The 22,935-nt window shown below is 40.8% G+C and overlaps 1 protein-coding gene across 4 annotated transcripts in view; it reads left to right on the top strand.

The window, feature by feature from the left end:
• ston2 (stonin 2) overlaps positions 1–22,935 on the top strand; it is a 311,201-nt gene that overhangs the window by 258,563 nt on the left and 29,703 nt on the right. For 3 of the 4 annotated variants that reach the window (XM_028821758.2, XM_028821759.2, XM_028821761.2), the window contains one exon: positions 8,264–8,466. The exons of the other annotated variant lie outside the window; for it this stretch is intronic. In XM_028821758.2, coding sequence (XP_028677591.1) covers positions 8,264–8,466 — 203 coding nt within the window. The remainder of the gene's footprint in view (positions 1–8,263; positions 8,467–22,935) is intronic. 4 annotated transcript variants of the gene reach the window in all.

Genomic DNA, 22,935 nt, shown 5'->3' with positions numbered 1-22,935 from the left:
AATCCCAGCCAACACAGGGCACAAGGCAGGAACCAATCCTGGGCAGGGTGCCAACCCACCGCAGAACATCAGTACTAATAACAGGAAAAGAACTAAATATATAAATGTAACGTCAGCTCGACTGATAACAGAGAGCATGTGCTGCGCAGTGTCACTGCAATGATATCATCAGCAAACAAGCAATAGCTGTGCAAAATAAGGTTGAAATCGGTGAAACCCTAACCCTAATTTCTCTTTTTGTTCCAGCATTCAATCTTAACAAATCTTCTGTAGCTCTGCTTTTCAAACTACTTACCTCTGTCTTCCAAAGTACTGTGAGGGATGATTTTTTTTTTATAATTTTATTGATTTTATTGAAATCACACAACATTCCATACAAATAGATCAATTTTACAAAAATAGGATTGAAAACAAATCAATCCCCACCCCTGAGAAAGAAAGCATGGGCAGCATGCATAAAATGTAAAGCTAGTAAAAATAAGTAAATAGATAAATTAATAAGTGAATAAAGATAAATGGAGAAGAAAAAGAAATGGGGAGAAAATCTGCTTCCTCAGTGCTTCAAAAGCTTATTCTAAAATATTATTGGTCAGATCCTGACAGGTTTTGAAAAATTTCTGCACAGATCCTCTAAGTGAGAATTTGATTTTTTCCAATTTCAAATAATATAAAACATCAGTTACCCACTGCCTTAAAAGAGGAGAGTTAGGATTCTTCCAGTTTAGCAAAATAAGTCTGCGTGCCAATAGTGAAGTGAAGGCGATCACAGTTTTTTTGTCCTTCTCCACTTTAAGCCCCTCCAGGAGCCCACCAAACACAGTTGTTATTGGATTAGGAGGGATTGTGACACCAAGGCTGTCTGATAGGCATTTAAACATTTTGGTCCAAAATGATGTTAATTTGGCGCAGGCCCAAAACATGTGATCCAGTGAGGCTGGAGCTTGATTGCAGTGTTCGTAGGTTGGGTCTTGCCCTGGAAACATTTTGGACATTTTGAAATGAGATAGATGTGCTCGATATATAATTTTGAGTTGAATAATTGTATGCTTTGCGCATATGGAGCTCAAGTGAATTCTCTGCATTGCTACCTTCCACTACTTTTCTGAGATGTTGAGTGAGAGGTCCTTTTCCCACTGTCCTTTTGGATCTTTGAAAGGGAGGGACTGTAAAATGGTGTTATATATTGCAGAAATGCTGTCTAAGTCCTTGAAACTGAGCAATATTTTTTCCAGCATAGAGGTAAATGGGAGGTGAGGAAAACTGGGCAGGTCCTCTTTAACAAAGTTTCTAATTTGAAGATAGTGAAAGAAATTTGTTACTGGAAAGTTAAATTTAGGATGTAATTGTTTGTAGGATGCAAAGACATTGTCTATGTACAGATCTCTAAGTGATTTAACCCCAAATGTTTTCCAGACATTAAAAACTGCATATGTTTGCGAGGGTTGATAAAGGTGGTTCTCGTGCAGAGGTGCCACCGATAAAAGATTCTCTGTCTTAAAATGCTTCCTACATTGGTTCCATATTCTGCGTGATTGAAGCAGAATTGGGTTTTTAGTATATTGGCAATAACTTGCGTTTATTGGGGCACAAAGCAAGGAATATAAAGAAGTACTGCAGGAATTTATTTCTATTGCAGATCAAGCCTGTATATGTTCATCTATTTGTGTCCATGTCCAGGTTTTCATAGTTTGTATGCTGCCCAGTAATAAAATTGAAAGTTAGGTAGAGCCATGCCACCTTCTGCCTTTGACCTTTGTAGGGTCACCCTTTGGATACATGGATGTTTTGAATTCCAACTAAATGAGGTTATGGTTGAATTTAATTTCTTAAAAAATGATTTATTGATGTATATTGGAATGTTTTGAAATATGAAGAGAAGCTTAGGGAGGATATTCATCTTAATAATGTTAATTCTTCCAGCTAAAGTGAGATGAAGAGTTGACCATCTATGCAAGTCTTTCTTAATTTTTTCCATACAGACGGCGAAATTTTGTTGATAAAGAGCTTTATGTTTACTTGTGATGTTTACCCCTAGATATTTAAAGTGATCTGCAATGATAAAAGGGAAGGTGTCCAATCTAATATTGTGTGCTTGAGAATTCACTGGGAAGAGCACACTTTTAGTCAAATTAATTCTGAGACCAGAAATCTTTTGAAATTCTGTTAGTGCTGTTAGGACTGCAGGCACAGTATTTTGTGGGTCTGATATATGCAGTACCATATCATCTGCATATAGAGAAATTTTCTGTTCAGGTCCTTCTCTGATAATCCCCTTTATCTCATAAGCATTTCGACAGTGAACTACCAGTGGCTCAATGGCGATTGCAAAAAGTAGTGGTGACAAGGGGCATCCTTGTCTGGTACCATGTTCTAGTTTAAAGTAGTCTGAATTAATGTTGTTAATACAAACTGTGGCTTCTGGATTGGTATATAGTAGTTTGATCCATGCACAAATGTTCAGGCCAAATCCAAATTTCTCCAGTGTAGTGAAAAGGTAGTTCCATTCAATCATATCAAATGCTTTTTCTGCATCCAAGGATAATATCATCTCTGGGATGTTTGACTTTGCGGGTGAATATATTACATTAAGCAGGCATTGAAGATTGGACGCCAAGTGTCATCCTTTATTAAATTCAGTTTGATCTTGTGATATTACCGAACGCAGCACTTTCTCCATCCTTCTAGCTACGACTTTGGAGAGTATCTTAACATCATTTAATGCTTGGCGAAAAGTTTGAGGTATAATTTTATTGTCTCTAGCTACTGTGAATGTTGCTAATAAAAGGGGAGCTAGCTGAGTGGAAAACTTCTTATAAAATTCGTCAGGGTAGCCATCAGGGCCTGCTGCTTTCCCACTCTGAAGTGACTTTATAGCATCTAGTAATTTTGATAGTGCCAATGCTTATCCAATTCCTCTGCATGAGTATCTATTTGTGGTATCTGTAATGCAACCACAAATGCATTAGATTGTGTCTTGTCTACTTTAAACTCAGTAGAATATAAGGATTTATAGTAGTCTCTAAATGTGTGCATTATATTTTTATGGTCAATAATTTTGTCTCCGTTTGTGTTGGTGATTGCTGGGATTGCAAAAAATTGACTAATTTAATTTCTTCCACACATACATACATAAAAGTGTATAATTGTAATTAAAACATAAACAGAAAGTGACCGACGATAGAAAAAGATGTACTGTATAATTACGGTACCAGTATCATTGCAAGTGGATCAGACAGATGGTGATATCTTCTTGCCATGCCATGACAGGGTGTGACTCACGATTGTATTTCAGAAAAGTGTCGGGATCAGCTTTCTTAACTCTTTATCTGCTTCCTCCGTAGTGATAAAGATGTAATGTTTACCTTGAATATCCACTTTCAGTTTGGCAGGATACAAGAGGCCGTAATATTGGCTTTCCGTAAACGCTGTTTAATATTATAAAAAAAGGCACGTTTAGCAGCTGTTGAGGGTGAGAAATCAGGGAAAATACGAATGAGGTTATTTTCAAATATAATCTCTTGTTTTTGTCTGAAAAGTGATGTTACATTTAATTTATCGTGCAAATTCTCGAAGTGCACAACAAAAGTCTCAGGTTTAGAGGTGTTGGACTCTTTCCCACCAAAATTGTTTTGATGTGTTTATTCTGAAAACAAACCAGAAGACAATACCAGAGACACGTTAAAGTATATTTATGTCAATTTACCTCAATATAAAAGTGAGGTCAGCGTGCCCAAAAATGTTGAAGGCACTCGCTTTTGCACTTGTACTGCACATCCGTCTCTCTTTGCAAGAACCAACAGTAATCACCCATCATGCTTGGAGTGAATTTTTCCCTGATATCATTTTTCCATTACCTTTATATCTTGATGAAATCTTTCTCCATGCTCATCTCTGACATCGCTTAGATTTGGTGGAAAAAAGTCGAGATGAGAATGTAAACAATGCGTCTTCAGTGACATTCTGGCTCCCGTAAGTTGATATACTTTCAGCATATTCTCCACAAGCTCAATATTATTCTCTGCTCTGTGACTGTCTAGAAAATTCTGGACAACCTGCACGAAAGAGGGTGATGATTCAGTGGGCTTCAGATTCCTTTTGAACTCACCGTCAAGCATCAGTTCACATATTTTAGGGCCAACAAGAACACATTCCTTAATTTTGGCTTCAATGTTCTTGAGACCAAACGTATTTCTTAAATGCTGAAATGCATCGCCTTTACTGTCCAGTCATCCTATTTGTCCAAGACCTGGAACATCATAACTGAAAAATGGGACGTGCTGGACAAAAACGGTTTTCAGATTTGGAGTCATTAAGTGAAATTTGTTAAAGTACAGATGAAAGAATCCCAGTAGCAAAATGCTTGTTGACCAGTGTAACCAATGAAATCCACGGATTCTGGCGGCAGCAGCGAGGAAGCCCCAGAAGAGTCCTACAAAGCTGTGCTAGATGTGCTGTGGGCTTCCAAAGCTATCTAATCCACGACTTCTAGTGAGCGGGAATGTCAAACTTGACAACTGCAGCTGCTGATCTCGTCGCCTGGTGATGCCAGAATATACTACTAGAAACATGAAACATGACATTACAAAATATGTGACTCTGCGATGACTTTCCAGCACAGTTTCACATTTTCATAGTATTGACAGCTCATGCCTTCATCTGACAGCCAGTAGCTTGCTGCCTTTCTACGTCATTGCTAAATGAATGCTTTCCAGTTGTGGTGAGCTCAGCCATGTCGTTTTTCTTTTTTCCATTCTGCCGTGGTAAATAAAATATGAGACGTCAGGCTGTCTTCTGTTTGCGAGGTCCTTATTGCTCACGGCTTCATTATATGCGTTGTACTTCTCAATGAACACTCATTGATTCTTTACTCCTGTACGCATAGAGCCTGATCCTATGCCTTGAGACAAAATTAAAGGTGTTTGATTTTTTTTCAGCCGAGCGAGTCATGGACTAGTTGGAGTAAGTCACTGGATATGTCGGAGGACATAGCTGGCGATCATGGGAGCAGACCGTGACTGCTTCCAACTCACAAAGATTATAAAAATGGAATTTGCAAGGAGAGATGTAATATAACAAGGCTTAAGGTCTACCAGGGAGGTCCATTGGTGCCTAATTTTCCACCATATTAGGAAGATGTGCTGGATTACTGTAATAAAGACTACAGATAAGACGAACACTGCGGCATGATTTCTACAGTTGCTTATCAATAGATGGCTAAATTGTATCCAAAATATTCATTAACATTAATACATTAAATGAAAGGCAGTGTCACATTTTTGTTAGTGTGTTTGCTTTTCAAGTATTGATACGTAGTCAGAAGCTATTTTTTAAGATCAGGCACAAAGCAGGAGCAAACCTTGCATGGGGCACCCAGAGTATAGTACATAACTTATAATACAGTAATTCTTGTTAAGTGTGTTTTCTAATTTATAGTCTGTTTTCAGCATACAGTAATCCCCCGCACTATCGCAGTTCAGCTATCGCGCCCCCGCTATATCGTGGAAAAATTCAATAAGTACCTGTGGTGTACTTTGCAGCCAATTCATAACAAAGCATACGGTTTTCAGTAGACAAAGAGTTTCGCGTTACAGCACCCAGATGATTTCTTACAAAGACTGTTATTGGCTGAAAGAGGAGACTCAACCAATCAGAGCGGATTTTATTCTCTTGGGCTCTGATTAGCTGCTGCTAACGTGATGTAATCTTGTAAGAACAGCGAGTGTGGGTCCCCGACGAATCACGTATTGCGTACGTTGCTTGTGGTCCGACTTTTGTGAGCAAACGTTTGTGAGCTTTACGTTTTGTTTTAAGCCCTACGATGGCTCTCAAGCTTCCTGCATCTTGTAAGGCTTCTGGTAGCAGTGAGCTTAGGCGCCAGAGGAAGACCTTGACCATACAGGAGAAGGTAAAACTGGTGATGATTATTATTATGTTACTCATATCTTTAGACCGACATCCATGTATCATACAGTTAGGTCCATAAATATTTGGACAGAGACAACTTTTTTCTAATTTTGGTTCTGTACATTACCACAATGAATTTTAAATGAAACAACTCAGATGCGGTTGAAGTGCAGACTTTCAGCTTTAATTCAGTGGGGTGAACAAAATGATTGCATAAAAATGTGAGGCAACTAAAGCATTTTTTAACACAATCCCTTCATTTCAGGGGCTCAAAAATAATTGGACAATTGACTCAAAGGCTATTTCATGGGCAGGTGTGGTCAAGTCCGTCGTTATGTCATATCAATTAAGCAGATAAAAGGCCTGGAGTTGATTTGAGGTGTGGTGCTTGCATGTGGAAGATTTTGCTGTGAACTGACAACATGCGATCAAAGGAGCTCTCCATGCAGGTGAAAGAAGCCATCCTTAAGCTGTGAAAACAGAAACAACCCATCTGAGAAATTGCTACAATATTACGAGTGGCAAAATCTACAGTTTGGTACATCCTGAGAAAGAAAGCAAGCACTGGTGAACTCAGCAACGCAAAAAGACCTGGACGTCCACGGAAGACAACAGTGGTGGATGATCGCAGAATCATTTCCATGGTGAAGAGAAACCCCTTCACAACAGCCAACCAAATGAACAACACTCTCCAGGGGGTAGGCGTATCGATATCCAAGTCTACCATAAAGAGAAGACTGCATGAAAGTAAATCCAGAGGGTGCACTGCAAGGTGAAAGCCACTCATAAGCCTCAAGAATAGAAAGGCTAGATTGGACTTTGCTAAAGAACATCTAAAAAAGCCAGCACAGTTCTGGAAAAACATTCTTTGGAGAGATGAAACCAAGATCAACCTCTACCAGAATGATGGCAAGAAAAAAGTATGAAGAAGTCGTGGAACAGCTCATTATCCAAAGCATAGCACATCATCTGTAAAACACAGTGGAGGGAGGCAGTGTGATGGCTTGGGCGTGCATGGCTGCCAGTGGCACTGGGACACTCGTGTTTATTGATGATGTGACACAGGACAGAAGCAGCCGAATGAATTCTGAGGTGTTCAGAGACATACTGTCTGCTCAAATTTAGCTAAATGCAGTCAAATTGATTCATGATACAGATGGACAATGAGCCAAAACATACAGCCAAAGCAACTCAGGAGTTTATTAAAGCAAAGAAGTGGAAAATTCTTGAATGGCCAAGTCAGTCACCTGATCTTAACCCAACTGAGCAGACATTTCACTTGTTGAAGACTAAACTTCAGACAGAAAGGCCCACAAACAAACAGCAACTGAAAGCCACTGCAGTAAAGGCCTGGTAGAGCATTAAAAAGGAGGAAACCCAACATCTGGTGACGTCCAGGAGTTCAAGACTTCAGGCTGTCATTGTCAGCAAATGGTTTTCAACCAAGTATTAGAAATGAACATTTTATTTCCAGTTCTTTAATTTGTCCAATTACTTTTGAGCCCCTGAAATGAAGGGATTGTGTTAAAAATGCTTTAGTTGCCTCACATTTTTATGCAATCATTTTGTTCACCCCACTGAATTAAAGCTGAAAGTCTGCACTTCAACTGCATCTGAGTTGTTTCATTTCAAATTCATTGTGGTAATGTACAGAACCAAAATTAGAAAAAAGTTGTCTCTGTCCAAATATTTATGGACCTAACTGTATGTGTATCCAAAGTGTGTTTTAATAAGTTTACATGTGTTTAAAGCACGTGGGAGGGGTATTTTAAGGCTTAAACTATAAAAAAAATGTGGTCTTTCTGCATTGCGGATTTTCACCTATCGCGGGTGGGTCTGGTACGTAACTTCCGCGACAGGCGGGGGATCACTGTATAAAGATTTTGTCAAACTTATTCTTAGTGTTCACAGAGCTTTAGGTATACTTGTCATACCTAAGTCCATGCTGCATTTTGACGAAATCCTATTGAAAAGATGTCAAGTAGCACAAATCCTTTGTTTATTTAAAATGCTTTGGTGTTCAAGACACCACACTCTTATATTTCATGAGATGTAAGTCTGTAGTCAGTAGCAAATCACTCCCGGGTTTTAGGTCCTGCTCTTAATTATTTTTGCCTTGACGTACTTCAGCTGAAAGTGTTATTGAGTCAGTTAGTGAGCGTGAGCCATTGTAGAGTGGATTGGGCCTATGCTACAGCGCTTGCAGTGTCTCATAATAGAGTCATCCATAGGCATCATCTTTTTAATGTCTGTTAAATAAAAAGATCTTTTAGAGAGTTGTATTCAACTGACAAGGCTTTGAAGAAAATCATTTGGTCTTTGTGATGTTCTAATTAGAGGATGTGTTTTGTATTCTTAGCTTCAGGCCACCCACACAGCTTCTTCTGCCACCTGGAGCTCGGCTCAGACCGTGAGGTGCCTGCTACGTTCACTCAGTACCTGGACGTGGAGTTCGACATGCCGGCTTGTTCTGCCTCGAGAGCCACCGTGCGCTCCCTGTCCGTGGGCGAGAAACCCGAGGTGAAGAAGTGGGTCAGCTACAAGGCGCACTACACTTGTCAGGTACTGTACAGAGCATCGGCTGCAAAGCACGAGCCGTCATCATGGTGCAATTTGTCCAGTATGTGTGCTACACTAGTGCTGATTTGCCTGTTTATTATTATTTCTTTCAGGCTTATGTTGCCGTTTAAGGAAATTCCTGTTTTACTGTTCATGTGACCAAACCACAGCACCTTCATTTGTAATTGTAATGCTGCAATTTTGTAATAAGCACTCATTTTCAGTCCCTCTGTGTAAACATATTATTAAAGGCACAGATTGCTCTTTTCATATTATAGCAGAAAACAATTATTAAGGCTAATAACATACTTTAACTGTGGAATATGCTAAGAAGCATTCATTATTTTGACCCATCAGATACAAACCGTTTTACACAGATGGGTAAATATAGTCTCTTCCTTATATATCTTTGTATTCCAAATGTGTGAGATATGTTAGTAAATATTTTAGAACTGTCAGTTGAATCTGCGATGTGTGTTATGGGAGCAGTAATCAGGGAGCCAGACTGAGAAATGTGGAAGTCAGGCAATACGAAAGTAGATTTTTAACTCCAAAACCATACCTGTGCCATGAAGCCAAATTAAGTACTGCTAACTACGTGAATATTTTGTTACAAACAATTAAAGCAATATTTGATTTTTGTTCCAGATGGCTAATGTAAAAACATTTTCCTTTCAATTAACAAATAACCACACTGTATACAAATAATAGGAACAGCAGAGACACTTTTAATTCCCAGAATTCCTTGACCCTACAATAAAACGGTTTTTTTAAGTTCTGTGCCAAGCCTCAGGTTTGCATGGCAGAGACAGCAGTGATCCCTCTGTGAAGTAAAACCAGGGCTTTGTCATCAAATGATCTTGGGTCTGCCCCAGAATCCTCCTGTGCAAAAAAATCAGTGCACTTCTGAAATTGGGATTTCTCTAACACAAACCATTTCTGTGAGATATCAGATTTCAAAATGTTGATTTTTTTTACAACATAATTATTTGGCTTGCTCAGAATATGATTTGAAGTATGTTTTAAGCTGAAAAATGTCAGTTTTCCTTGTTCTTAACCTTAGCTGAAGTGGAAACAGCCCAAAATGCCACACATTACTCTCAATCAGTATTTTTTTTTTTGTCTCTCTTCTTATTCCTTCAAAATAGCTAGGAATGTGCAATAAGAACGTCAGGAAGATGCCTTTTATTGTCTAGAAGAGAGAAAGTTGTTTGTTTTTTACAGAAATATGCACAGGCTGGTTAATCCATCCATTGTCTTGACCAGGTAGCATGGAAGCAAACTTCAAATCCAAGTTGTGCAGAGTTGAGAGAAGAGCTTGGGAGACATTTGAAAACTACGAGGAGCTAGTTGAGGAGCTTCTCTCTTTCTACCTAGCACTTGGTGCAGCCTGTCTTTAAAAACCCATCTCTTTCACTCTCATTTGGGGTTTTTGTGTCCCTGAGAACGTGCAAAGCGGTCTCAGACCTAGCAGGACATCACTCAGAAGGAGAGAAGTTACAGTGCAAAGTGGAGTGAGTTCATATTAGGTCATGTTAGCAGACATCTGTTGGTGGTTTCACCATGAAACACCTCCAGAGGATTATAAGAGAGAAAAACTACCAAGTGACTACTTTGTGTTAGTAATAATTATATTTAAAACAATTACATTTGTAATTTATCATTTTTGTGTGTCTGTTTGTGCGTTGTCTGGTTGTTGTGTCTCTTCATTCCTACAGATGGCACACATTTTCAGTAATACAGTGCATTGCATTTGTCATTCCAACAGATGGCACATCACAAACATTGGTAGTAACATTTGTTGCTCAATTTCATTTTCCAATATGGGAGCTGCTGGTTATCGTATCTGTTGCTGAAGTAATAACACTGGTCTGCAAAAAAGAATTTTGTTTGATCCTCTCAAAATGTTTAGGTGTTTTTTTTTTATCGATATGAAAATGCTGAAGCCAAGTATAGTTTAAAATGAATAAACACTATTTTAGAGAAGAAAACGTAATATGTTTGTAAAAGATACTGGCTGTGCTACCTGTCTAAAACGGGTTGAAATCTAAGTAATCAATGTAGACCTCAGCGTTAACGTTTGCATTGCACCATCTGTTTGAATGTATTTTGTAACGTAGCAGTAAAATGCATTGCATTTATCATTATAACAGAGGGTGCATCACAAGCGTTTGTAGTAATAAAATGCATTACTACAAATGTTTGTGATGTGCCATCTGTTGGAAAAACAAATGCAATGCATATGTCCCTGATATATACCTTATGGCATGGGATTTGTAAAAGCAGTGATAATGTTTGTGATTTGCCATCTGTTGGAAAGACAAATGCAATACAAGTGTCTCTGTTATATGACATTTGGTATGGGACTCTGTTAGAGTGACAAATGCAATGAATTTTAATACTACAAATGTTTGTGATACACCAACTGTTGGAATGACTGAGACATAGCAAATGGGCCAACACACAGATATGCAAACACAAGGACACTTGTCCTTTTTTAAGGTGGACTAGCTGTGCTACTTGCCTAAGACGGGATGAAATTAATTTATCAACGTAAACCTTAGCGTTAACGTTTGCAGTGCACCATGCAATGCATATGTCTCTGTGATATGCCATTTGGTATGAGATTTGTAAAAACAGTGGTAATGTTTGTGATGCGCCATCTGTTGGAATGACAGAAACATAGCAACTGGATGGACATAATGGACCAACACACAGATATACAAACACAAGGACACTTGTCCTTTTTTAAGGTGGACTAGCTGTGCTACTTGCCTAAGACGGGATGAAATTAATTTATCAACGTAAACCTTAGCGTTAATATTTGCAGTGCACCATGCAATGCATATGTCTCTGTTATATGCCATTTGGTATGAGATTTGTAAAAACAGTGGTAATGTTTGTGATGCGCCATCTGTTGGAATGACAGAAAAATAGCAACTGGATGGACATATAGATAGACACACAGACACTTATCCTTTCATTAAGGTGGATTACTGACATTCCCAAAGACTAAATGAATAATTAATAATTTGACTGATTAACATAAATCAGTTGATTCTTTCAACCCACACCATGCTTTATGACAGTGGTTCTCAAACTGAGGGGGGCGCGAAGTAACAAAAAAGGGGGCGCAAATGTTGTCATATGTGGCGTAATTTCGGTATTCGTAGGAAAATTTTAAACTTGTGGCAGTGTATCGGCAGCAAAAAATATAGGAATACATTTTATTAGGGTTTCAAAAATACGTTAGGGGGGCGCGATTAAAACTGTTATGAAAACTCGGGTCGCAAATACTTAAAGGTTGAGAAACGCTGCTTTATGATATTAAAGTAACAAAAGTGAACAAGTAGATCTCAAATTGGCAATGGCAATGAGATAATCCTTGTTTTGTTCTTTTGTTTTTTAATATACTGCTAATCAGGATTAAATGCTATCAGATCTGTACAATAATAACATTTTAAGGCTGTGTATGTTTCTTATATTTTACCTGTCATGCTGTTTCAGTTTCAAAATACCAGCCACACTATGAACTGTAATATAATACAGGAATTTTGAACCTACAACCTTGAGTTTCCCTTCAGTTCTGCAGTGTGGAAAAACAACATTCTCAATCTGGTGATCTTAAGGAGCGTGCGAAGTTACCAGCTTGCTTCCTTTGTGCGGGCTGACAGCGTCGCTGTACTGCTCCAAACACGGGTTCACTCCTTAACTCTTTCACGGTGTCTTTGTTGAAGATAACCACTGAAAGCAAAGGGCATCCCACTTTTGATCCTGTTGTAATGGGCTTCATCTCTTCTGGAACTCTAATCTGCAATTTATAGCTCTTGTTAGGAATGGATTAAGCATCTCCACATCCAAATGACAGTCAAAATAAAATACCAGTAAGCTACTGTTTTTTAATCCAAAAAGTTAGGAGCCATCTTTATTTATTTATTTTTATTTTTGCCTGTTAGTTCCTACTAAAGCCAGATAATGTTACAAACAGCCATCCATTTTCCAACCCGCTGAATCCAAACACAGGGTCACAGGGGTCCACTGGAACCAATCCCAACCTACACAGGGCACAAGGCAGGAACCAATCCCGGGCAAGGCGCCATCCCACCGCAGGACACACACACACTAGGGACAATTTAGGATCTCCAAAGCACGTCTTTGGACTGTGAGAGGAAACCCAAGCAGACACGGGGAGAACATGCAAACTCCACACAGGGAGGACCCAAGAAGCGAACCCAGGTCTCCTAACTGCGAGGCAACAGAGCTACCACTGTGCCACCGTGCCGCCCTACAAACAGCCATTGACTCCTAAATCAAAAAATAAGGAAACAAGTAAAGATTAGTTTCCAAATATAAAAGCCGTAATAACTTAAAACCAATTGCAAAAACCAAATTGCTGTTTTTTCGTTATTTGTTCCTCTTCCAAACCTGTATATTCCAAAACAGGGTAAAATTATCTCAGCAGTAACACGGTACAAGGCAAGAACCAACTCTGCAATACCAGTCTAAAGCAGGGTACAGTAACCAATGCAAATCAAACTAAAATAAATGAGTCAGTCTTACCTGCACGTCTTTTGGATGTGAGAGGAAGCCAGGAAGATACAGGAGAACGCGCAACCTACACAGACATAGTGACCGGACTGAGATGGGAGCCCAGAGCTGAGAGGCAGCAGCGACACCAGCCACTGCACTGAACCCCTGCAAAGACTGCATTTGGTTATGTTTTTAGTGCCTGCATGTGCCTCTGCACTGTCTAGGACCGAGCTCCATTGTTATCACTACCTAAGAAGGCTTACGTCGCTGTCAGATTTTAATTTGCAGCCTCCAAGTCATTTTAGATGTAAAACGGTTAAAAAGCAGTTTATTCATAGTTTGGAATCATGACAAGTGCTACTGTGTCAGCTCCCTCCAGTCTGGTTTTATCACAGGGCTGATATTGTTGGTGCCCCTTAAATTTGCTGGAATGGGTTTTGATTCATTCTGACAAACGGTGTTTCCCCATAGATGTGTGTGTGTGTCAGTGGAGTCACAGGTTGCACATCATGTTGAGATCGGCTCTGCTGTTAGTTAAAAGGCGACATGTCCAGACGTCGGGGAGGAAGTTTCAGAATCTGTAATTGGACCGCATTGATCAGTGACAATAAAAAGGTTTCCACTGGGACTTTCTATGTGTGTAAAATAACAAAAAAAATAGTCATTGATTGTTACCTCGCTGAAAGAAGAAGAGCCTTTGTATACAGTGAGAGTCATGGAGGCCTTACTAGAAACATTTTAAATGCACTCCAAAAATATCCATCCATCCATTTTCCAACCCGCTGAATCCGAACACAGGGTCATGGGGGTCTGCTGGAGCCAATCCCAGCCAACACAGGGCACAAGGCAGGAACCAATCCCGGGTAGGGTGCCAACGCACCGCAGGACACACACAAACACACCCACACACCAAGCACACACAAGGGCCAATTTAGAATCGCCAATCCACCCAACCTGCATGTCTTTGGACTGTGGGAGGAAACCCACGCAGACACGGGGAGAACATGCAAACTCCACGCAGGGAGGACCCGGGAAGCGAACCCGGGTCCCCAGGTCTCCCAACTGTGAGGCAGCAGCGCTACCCACTGTGCCACCGTGCTGCCTAAGGATTTTTTAAACTTTAATTTTTTTCCCTGTGCTTAAAACTCATAAAAAAGTGTTTACAGCGAGCGGTTCGTAAGGGTGTAGCGCGAACTCTTGCAATGTTAGTTTTCTCCGTTGTTCAAGGTTTTCTCAGTGTTATTCAATGTTTTTACACTTAGTTTACTATTACGCTGTGCATTCTATGGTATAATTAACTATATTTGTGCTTAAAAATCTTAAAAAAAAAAAGAATATTTACATACAGTTTGTATCGTCCGGAACGGATGAATCGTATTTACATACAATCTTATGGGGAAATTACGTTTGGGTCGCAATCAAATTGGGTTGTGTCCAGAGTTTTGGAATGAATTATGGTCGTGACCAGAGGTACCACTGCATGCTTTATGTTCTGGATGAATGACAACATGGACAACATGAAGACCACATATCTTTCTCAGTGGTGTTGGGCTGCATCAGCCTGCATCTGCAAAGGAAAAGAAAGGTTGATTATTATTTCCACGCTGAGAAGGAAAGAATATTAATGACACCCCATTCGGCTGTATAGCCATAATCAAGCAGCCCTACTCTAACTCCGTTGGATTTAACTTGCTGTGACCCATTTTGAAAACCTTTTCTGAGTCCCTGTGTCACTCTTTTTCTTTCTCTGTTAGCCTCCTGTTTTCCTTTCTTATCAACCCTGCATTCTGCCTTTCTACTGCCATTTACTCTAAAACTGGCCTCTCTAACCTTTCTGTGCTTGTGCCAACGTTACAGGGTTTTACCCAAAAGGTTCTACCTACATTTCAACCCAGCTTCCTTTGGGTCTGCTATATGCCAGAACCATATGAGAATTTTCACATAAATTCGTGGTGTCCACTGTACATTCCCTTAAACATCAACTTACATCCATTAAGAAGGCCGAGAACCATCTGCATGGTATTGCCATCCATCCATCCATTTTCCAACCCGCTGAATCCGAACACAGGGTCACGGGGTCTGCTGGAGCCAATCCCAGCCAACACAGGGCACAAGGCAGGAACCAATCCCGGGCAGGGTGCCCACCCACCACAGGCATTGTATTGCTCCTCTGTAATTTTCTTTCCTCAATGAGCTCCTGAGAACTTTGAATTGCTCAGTCTCACTTAATGCAGGGCATGGCCACAGTGGGGCCAGACTCCATCCTGGCAGCTCTGGATACAAGGCAATGACCAACCATTGACAGGGCGCCGGTCTATCGTACTGGCTGTTGACATTCTCCTGAAATTTAACATTAAAAGGATTGAAGGGTGGTTCGCCATAAGGTGGGCATAGCAACGTGCTGTAATCAGTGCATGCTCCCAACCTCTAAAGGATATTGTGCCAAATAAATTCTGAAGTCATGTCAAGTCAAAGTGGCTTTATTGTCATACCATCCTCACACTGCATTAAAGCATACAGTGGCACGAATTAACGTTCCCCAGGATGTAGTGTTGTGGGTCCACAGCTCTCAGCAAAGGCCAGTTTTAAATAAATAATCACCGCGCTCGCGTCTTAGCGAAGGGGCGTGGTGGTTGTGTGGGTGCAGCAGTTCTCAGGGCGATTTGTGATGTGGCCGTTTCTCACCTAAGTGCACAGGTGAGAGACTGCCCACATCCGTGATTGTTCCAGGAGCTGCTAATTTGCTGCAGCTGCTATGCCCTCTCGATATATAGAAACGCGAGTCGACTAGAGGAGAAAATTAAAAAAGAAAAGAAAGAGAAAGAAGGAACGGAGGCTGCAGGAGAAAGCAGGACACAGGGGAGAGATAGAGAGCTGGTGCAGGCTCGCATGCAGCTGTACGAGAAGCCTGGGTGTTGGGCCGACACCCGGGAGTCGTAGTAGTGGTCGCTCTCACTGAGTGAACGTGTAGCGGGAGTGACCAGTGAAGGACGACTGGCCGCGTAAGGCCAGGAAGGCAGCGGGAGTCGGGAGGCTTGGTGGAGAAGTCCTTGATGTGAGCGTCCTGGTCATCAAGGAAACCAAGTCTCGGGTCTGGGATGAGTGCGCGACCGAAACCAGGGATCGGGAGGCCTCCAGACCGATCGAGCAGAGTGAAGGTCAGCTGCAGAGAGAGCGTCTCGCCTGCTGCGGGGCCCAGACGGGTGAAGCAGGAGAGACGGCAGGTAAAAGAAGCACCGGGCTCTGAATTGTATTTTAAAGGACTGCTTCCTGCGCTGTTTTAACCTCGTTTTTAAAGGATTGTTTTTTCTGTTGTTTTTAACCTCCACTTTTCATTTCTGGTTTTATTGGATCATTTATTTAATGAAGACTGTTTGGAAGGCACTGCACTTTAATTTGAACACTTGTTTCTTTTGTTCTGTTTTAAATTAAAGCACTTTGCACTTTTATACACCATCCCCTTGCTCCATTGTTATTACTTCACTGTCTACTTGTAATTTTTTAAAATTATTTTTTTAGCTTTATTAGATCTAGGCAGAGTGACTTGTTTTTCTCGTCATACACATTTCATTGTATGTTGACCCTGTGTTAACCTATATATGACAAATAAACCTAAACCTAAACCTAAACCTAGCTTATCGGTAACATTACCGACAGTGATGGGTTCAAGGGCTCCCGCATTGTCACACAGGACCACGGTGCAACATATACTCACATAGTACATATATAACATAAACACAGGACAAGTACGGAAATATAAATAAATAAGTGGTAAATGAGTAGATAGTAAAACATAGTAATAAATAATAACAATAACTAATAATAAAAACAGCAGTAGTAGCAAATCGAACAAGTGTATTGCATATAAATAAACTACCAGGAGCAGATCTGAGGGCAGTGGGGGAGCTCAAAGTTCCGAGTCCAAACAGCCAATAATAATAATAATAATAATAATACATTTTATTTATATAGCACCTTTCCCATGCTCAAGGCACTTACAGAAGCTGCCAAGGGGCAGAAGCTGCTGCACAACCTGGAATTGCTGTCTCAGCTGGAAAAATCTGAATCTACTTGGTGACAACTTAACACAAGATACATGACAAAACATTCTCAACCCCTCCAATTTAATTTAGTTATCCTATCCCAGCAGCACTGGGTGCAGTGCATGGATAAGTTCATCACAGGGCCTTAGACTAATTAATGAATGCAAGAACAGAGGCCACGTTGACTTCATCAGCTGCTTTTCTGTGCTTAATAATCACACTGGGGCTCAGATCTGTAGCGGTGGTCTGCTGCACAATGTAATGTTGCTACTCTGTCAGATTTTTATTAAATTATCTTGTCCATACCGCGCACGTAATTAGGCCCATTAGAGGAGTGACCCTGACCGTGGGATGAGCTGTTTATGCAGAGGATGCTTGCTGACATTTGCAGTTTCTGAGATGCTAATAACAGTGTGCTGAATAGATTGACAGTAAACTTGTGGACATATTGGTCAACCATTTCAGCATCTAATTACAGTTATTAAAAATTAAATAAAACAAGGTTCACATACATAGCCTTAATGCACTGCTCTTTTTTTGGTTATATATTTTTTTTATTGCTACATCCTGCTTGTGTTGTTTGGAATTCTTACCATTGCCTATCTGCAGTTTGCTTGTTCTCCTCACATCTGAGTGGGGTTTTCTCCAAGTACTCCAATTTTCCTCTCACAACCCCAAACACCTGCATGTTGGGTTAATTGGCATTGCAAGCTGGCCCTTGTGGGTATGAGCTTATGTGTGCCCTGTGATGGACTTGTGCTCCATGCAGTGTTGTTTCCCACCTTCTAGATAATTAGGAAATGGCAATGTTCAAAAGTGAACCACCCAGATGCTTGACTGCTAGCCTCCTCCTTTTCCTCTTTCCCAAAAGAACAGACTTGTCAAATATTCTGCCTGACCAATAACACAGTTTTAACAGGCAAGCTTGCCGCAATAAAATGCCCATTAACTGATCTAAATATAGGAAGACACCATGGAGTGATAGATAATGCTGTTGTCTCACAGCTCCTCGGGCCTGGGTTTGGTTTGTAGTCTGAATGTAGTTGGCACATACGCTCTGTGTCTGGGTGGATATTCTCAGAGTATTTCAGCTTCCTCCCAAATTCCAAAGTCATACAAGTTAGGTTACATGTCTGAGTTTAAAAGAGCGTATCCAATTATTGATTATCTTCCCATTTAGGGTTGGTCCCTGTCCGCCCTTAGATGCTTTTGTGATGGGCTTTGCCTTCATGTCTCCCTGTCTTTGGAAAAACAGGAGTGGAAATTGAATGGACAGATGATATGAAGATGACCTGTGATCGGTCAAAAGAAAACATGACTTGTACTGCAGCTTAACACAAAACACTCTCAAACCTACTTAATCTAATTGAGAGACCTGGGGGCTGGAGTCTAACACATTGGCATCATTATAGTGGCACCATTGGCATCATTATAGTGGCACCATTGGCATCATTATAGTGGCACCATTGGCTTCATTATAGTGGCACTCAAGCAGTCCCACTAGGCTAGTATGAAAACTTAAAAATGTACTAAATGTGTAAATATTCTGGTCTTATAATTTTATACAATATAGTGTTCCAGTGGTGTAACTTTAGCGTGTCGAGGGATGTGTTAAGTATTATAGATTGAGGCGTTTTATTTGCAGAAGTATTGGCTTAAAGACGAATGTCCTGTTGTTGTAAAGAAAAAGACTGCAGGTTGTTACTTTGTTAATTTAAAAGTTCACTTTGTTAGACGCTTTGGATGGTTTTCTTTTTTATCTATGCCTTTTTGGACTAAGTATATGAAAGTCACTGGAGATATGTACATGTTGATTAAGGTGAACAATGCAAGTTGAGTTCACTGATAGTTGCTTGAATCATGTCCCTGTGACAACTCCTAAACAGTTAAGGCAGTGGCACAATTAAACAACTTTTACAGTGAGTTTCAGTAGCAGACTTTATTAACATCATCTTAGTGAGTCAGAGGCAGTCACGGTGAGCGACCGTGATGAACAGTCCGACACACCCATCGACTCAGTCCAACCAGCCTGCGACTCACCCAACAAAATCGAGCAGATTTGACTTTATCCTAAATTGCAAAACCAGGCTCTGTGTGCATGAGTGCTGACAACAAATAAACATTCATCTAGAAGTACAGTGGAACCTCGGTTCATGAACGTCGCGGTACACGTACAACTCGGTTTACGACCCAAAAGTTCGCCAAACTTTTGCCTCGGTTCACGACCACACACTCGGTATACGAACAAGCCAGGTTCCCTTTCGGTTTGTACATGTTCAGTCTCTCCCTGTGCATTTCCTGTGCAGACACGCACACACACAGGCAGCGCCAGAGAGAGACAGACGCACACACACACAGGCGCTCCAGGCTCGCAAAAGAGAGAGAGAGCAAGCGGGCAAGCGAGAGAGGGAGGACTGGACGCATAAGGTAGAGAAGGCTTGTTTTTGTTTTCAGTTCTGTTTACAGTGATCGGTTCGTAGTGTGCATTGTTGCAATGTTACTTTTCTTGGTGGTTTATTAAATTACAGATTTTTCAAATGTTCATTTTTTCCCCTGTGCTTAAAACTCATTAAAAAAAAGTGTTTTTAACGAGCGGTTCCTAGCACTATAGCGTGAACTATTGCAATGTTAGTTTTCTCTGTTGTTCAAGGTTTTCTCAGTGTTATTCAATGTTTTTACATTTAGTTTACTATTACGCTGTGCATTCTATGGTTTAATTAACTATATTTGTGCTTAAAAATTTAAAAAATATATATATATAAAGTGGAACCTCGGTTCACGAACGTCTTGGTACACGTACAAATCGGTTTACGACCAAAAATTTCGCCAAACTTTTGCCTCGGTTCACGACCTCACACTCGGTATACGAACAAGCCAGGTTCCCTTTCGGTTTGTACATGTTCAGCCTCTCCCTGTGCATTTCCTGTGCAGAGAGCGAGAGCGCGCGAGAGAGCGTGACACACACACGCACACACACACAGGCAGCACACACACAGGCAGCGAGAGATAGAGCCGCGCACACACACAGGCAGCGAGAGAGACAGACACGCACACACACAGGAGCGTGAGAGAGAGGCACGCACACACACAGGAGCGTGCTAGAGAGACACACACACAGGCGCTCCAGGCTCGCAAAAGAGAGAGAGAGCGAGCGAGCGAGAGAGGGAGGGACGCATAAGGTAGAGAAGGCTTGTTTTTCTTTTCAGTTCTGTTTACAGCAATCGGTTCGTAGCCTGCATTGTTGCAGTGTTACTTTTCTTGGTGGTTTATTAAATTACGGATTTTTCAAATGTTCATTTTTTCCCCTGTGCTTAAAACTCATTAAAAAAAAATGTGTTTTTAGCGAGTGGTTCCTAGCACTATAGCGCGAACAATTGCAGTGTTAGTTTTCTCTGTTGTTCAAGGTTTTCTCAGTGTTATTCAATGTTTTTACTTTTAGTTTACTATTACGCTGTGCATTCTATAGTATAGTTAACTTTATTTATGCTTAAAAATTTTTAAAAATATATATTTACATACAGTTCATATGGTCTGGAACGGATTAATTGTATTTACATACAATCCTATGGGGGAAATTGCTTCGGTTCATGACCAAATCGGTTTGCGACCAGAGTTTTGGAATGAATTATGGTCGTGAACCGAGGTTCCACTGTACAATTAATATAATGCAGCTGCGTGAAATACCGTATATACTCCCAGATAAGTTCTCCCGCGGATAAGTCGGGACTTGATTTTACAGTATAATTTCCGGTATTTCATAATGTCGGTTATATAAGTCGAATGCAGAAAACTCACGCTATTGATACAAGAGATTACGATATGCTAACGCCAACCTGAGAGAGTAAACACAGAGCACACGGCCTTTTTTTTCTATGTATTGTGCCTACGTGACCACACGGTAGTACCCAAACTATTCCGAAGCAATGTTTGCACAGATTTGTGTTTTTTGTATCTCACACCCTCATACACCTTTATCGTAAGAGAATCCCTTATCTATGATGGAGCGTTCGATCAGAAGAAAATATGAAGCTGGTTTTAAATTAAAAGTTGTTGGAAGTAGCGAAATAAATTGGTAACTGCGCTGCTGCAACAAAATTTGATACAGTATGTCTGAGAAACTGATGTGAGATTGGAGGAAGCAAGAAGATGTTAAAAAAAAAATTAAGGGTTGCATTTTTGAACAGGCATATAAGTTGGGGTTCTGATTTTATGATTTTTCGGGTTTCAAGACCCGACTTATTTGAGAGTATATACGGTAATGAGCACAGGTGTTTTGGACTCCACAAACAGAAGAGAGGCTCAACTCTCTGATGTCTCTGTGTGAAAAGTCACAGGGTCTTGTAATATGTCAGGCCATATGATTGGGAGTCATGTAATATGGCATCATCAGGTGACAGGACCATCAACTACTGTCATCAAATGTGACATCCCCACTGACTAGAAGTTGTGTTATGTGCCAACAGCTTTCAATGGAGTGACATTTACAGATTGTTTTAAAACAAAGTGGTTCTCTCAGTATTTCCTATGTAATTTCACATACTCGATCATAGTAAATAATTAGGCCTGGCTGTTTATCTCTGTATTGCCAACTGGTACCCTATAAAGTAAAAAGGAGTGCTAAGGCCAAGGCTGTGTCATTGCACCAACGTTTATTTTATTTAATGTGCCACTGTGGTGAAGTGAGTTAGGGGTGGTCCAAGGCAGGGTACAGGTTTTTACTTAGTTTAGTGTGATTTGGGCTCGGAGAAGTGGATTGTTCAGAGTGCAGGTGAGCTAATAGCTTGTTTGGGTCGGCTGTCCCATATCAGTACTCTTCAGATGCTGTACTCAAGGTAGCGTAAAGGGTCCTGGGGGAAGATCAACAAGAAATGGATCGATAAAGAATGAAAAGATTGAGGAAGAATGCTGAAGGAAAACCGAGATCAGAATCAGTGAGGAAATCGGGGAAACTCTGTAGTGGAGTGACATGAGGGGCACTCCAGGGGTGGACCAGATGGCTGCTGCTGCCCCGTGAAGAGGCTCCTAGGTATCCTGCAGACGCTTATGGAGGCATAGGGAAGACAGAGTCGGGCTCAGCGTGCCCTGGCAGACATCGAGGGATGGTGGCTGGGATGGGAATTGGAGGACCACTTTCAACAGGGACTTGGTCTCCCTACACAAACCTTGAAGTAGGGAATGCAGGGAGAGAAAAGAGTGATGAGAGAGAACACAGAGGATTTTTACAGGCATCACATCCACAAAATCATTCTGTACCACCCAAGGTCATTTTACCTCTGCAACCTTTTGTAGCAACTTTGGTGTCTAAAAGGATGGAAGATTCCTATTATGACATTTCATCATTCAAATGTGAATATTTTTAGTTACACATTTCTCCCCATCCAACATACTGTATAACCTGGCAATGCATGGTGGGGTGGAGAGGATTTCCCTCAACATTTCTCTGTTAAAATGGACATGACCTGATATTCTGTCCTTGCACCTTCATCAGAGACATGTGTTAATAAATGCAGCACCTTCGAGAGTTTAGAGTTTTGGCCAGTGGTTCAGTGGTCCGTGATGCTGCCTTATGGGGCCACCCTGGGATTTGCGCATTCTCAACATGCCTGTATGGGCTTTCAGCTGCATACCTTTGCTTTCTTCCCACATCCCATAGATGTGTGTTGTGCTGATACATGACCCTGACTTGGGTTAAGTGGGTTTGAAATGGGATGGATGAGTTTAGTGACTTAGTGTCAAGGTCAGGTATTGAGCTGGAAGTGGGGTATGAACCTTTGACGTCACGTATTTAAATTTAGCTTCTTAGCCATCGGGCTCTACTGCCATAATACAACACATGCAGCAGTAAGTGTGAAATTACGTGGAGGTAGTTTGGGAGAAACAGATATGTGATGCTGGTTGG

This window comes from Erpetoichthys calabaricus, chromosome 16, assembly GCF_900747795.2.
Source record: "Erpetoichthys calabaricus chromosome 16, fErpCal1.3, whole genome shotgun sequence".
Taxonomy (NCBI): Eukaryota; Metazoa; Chordata; class Cladistia; order Polypteriformes; family Polypteridae; genus Erpetoichthys; species Erpetoichthys calabaricus.
The sequence above is the reverse complement of the archived record's forward strand: the minus strand, read 5'-3'. Positions and strand labels throughout refer to the sequence as shown.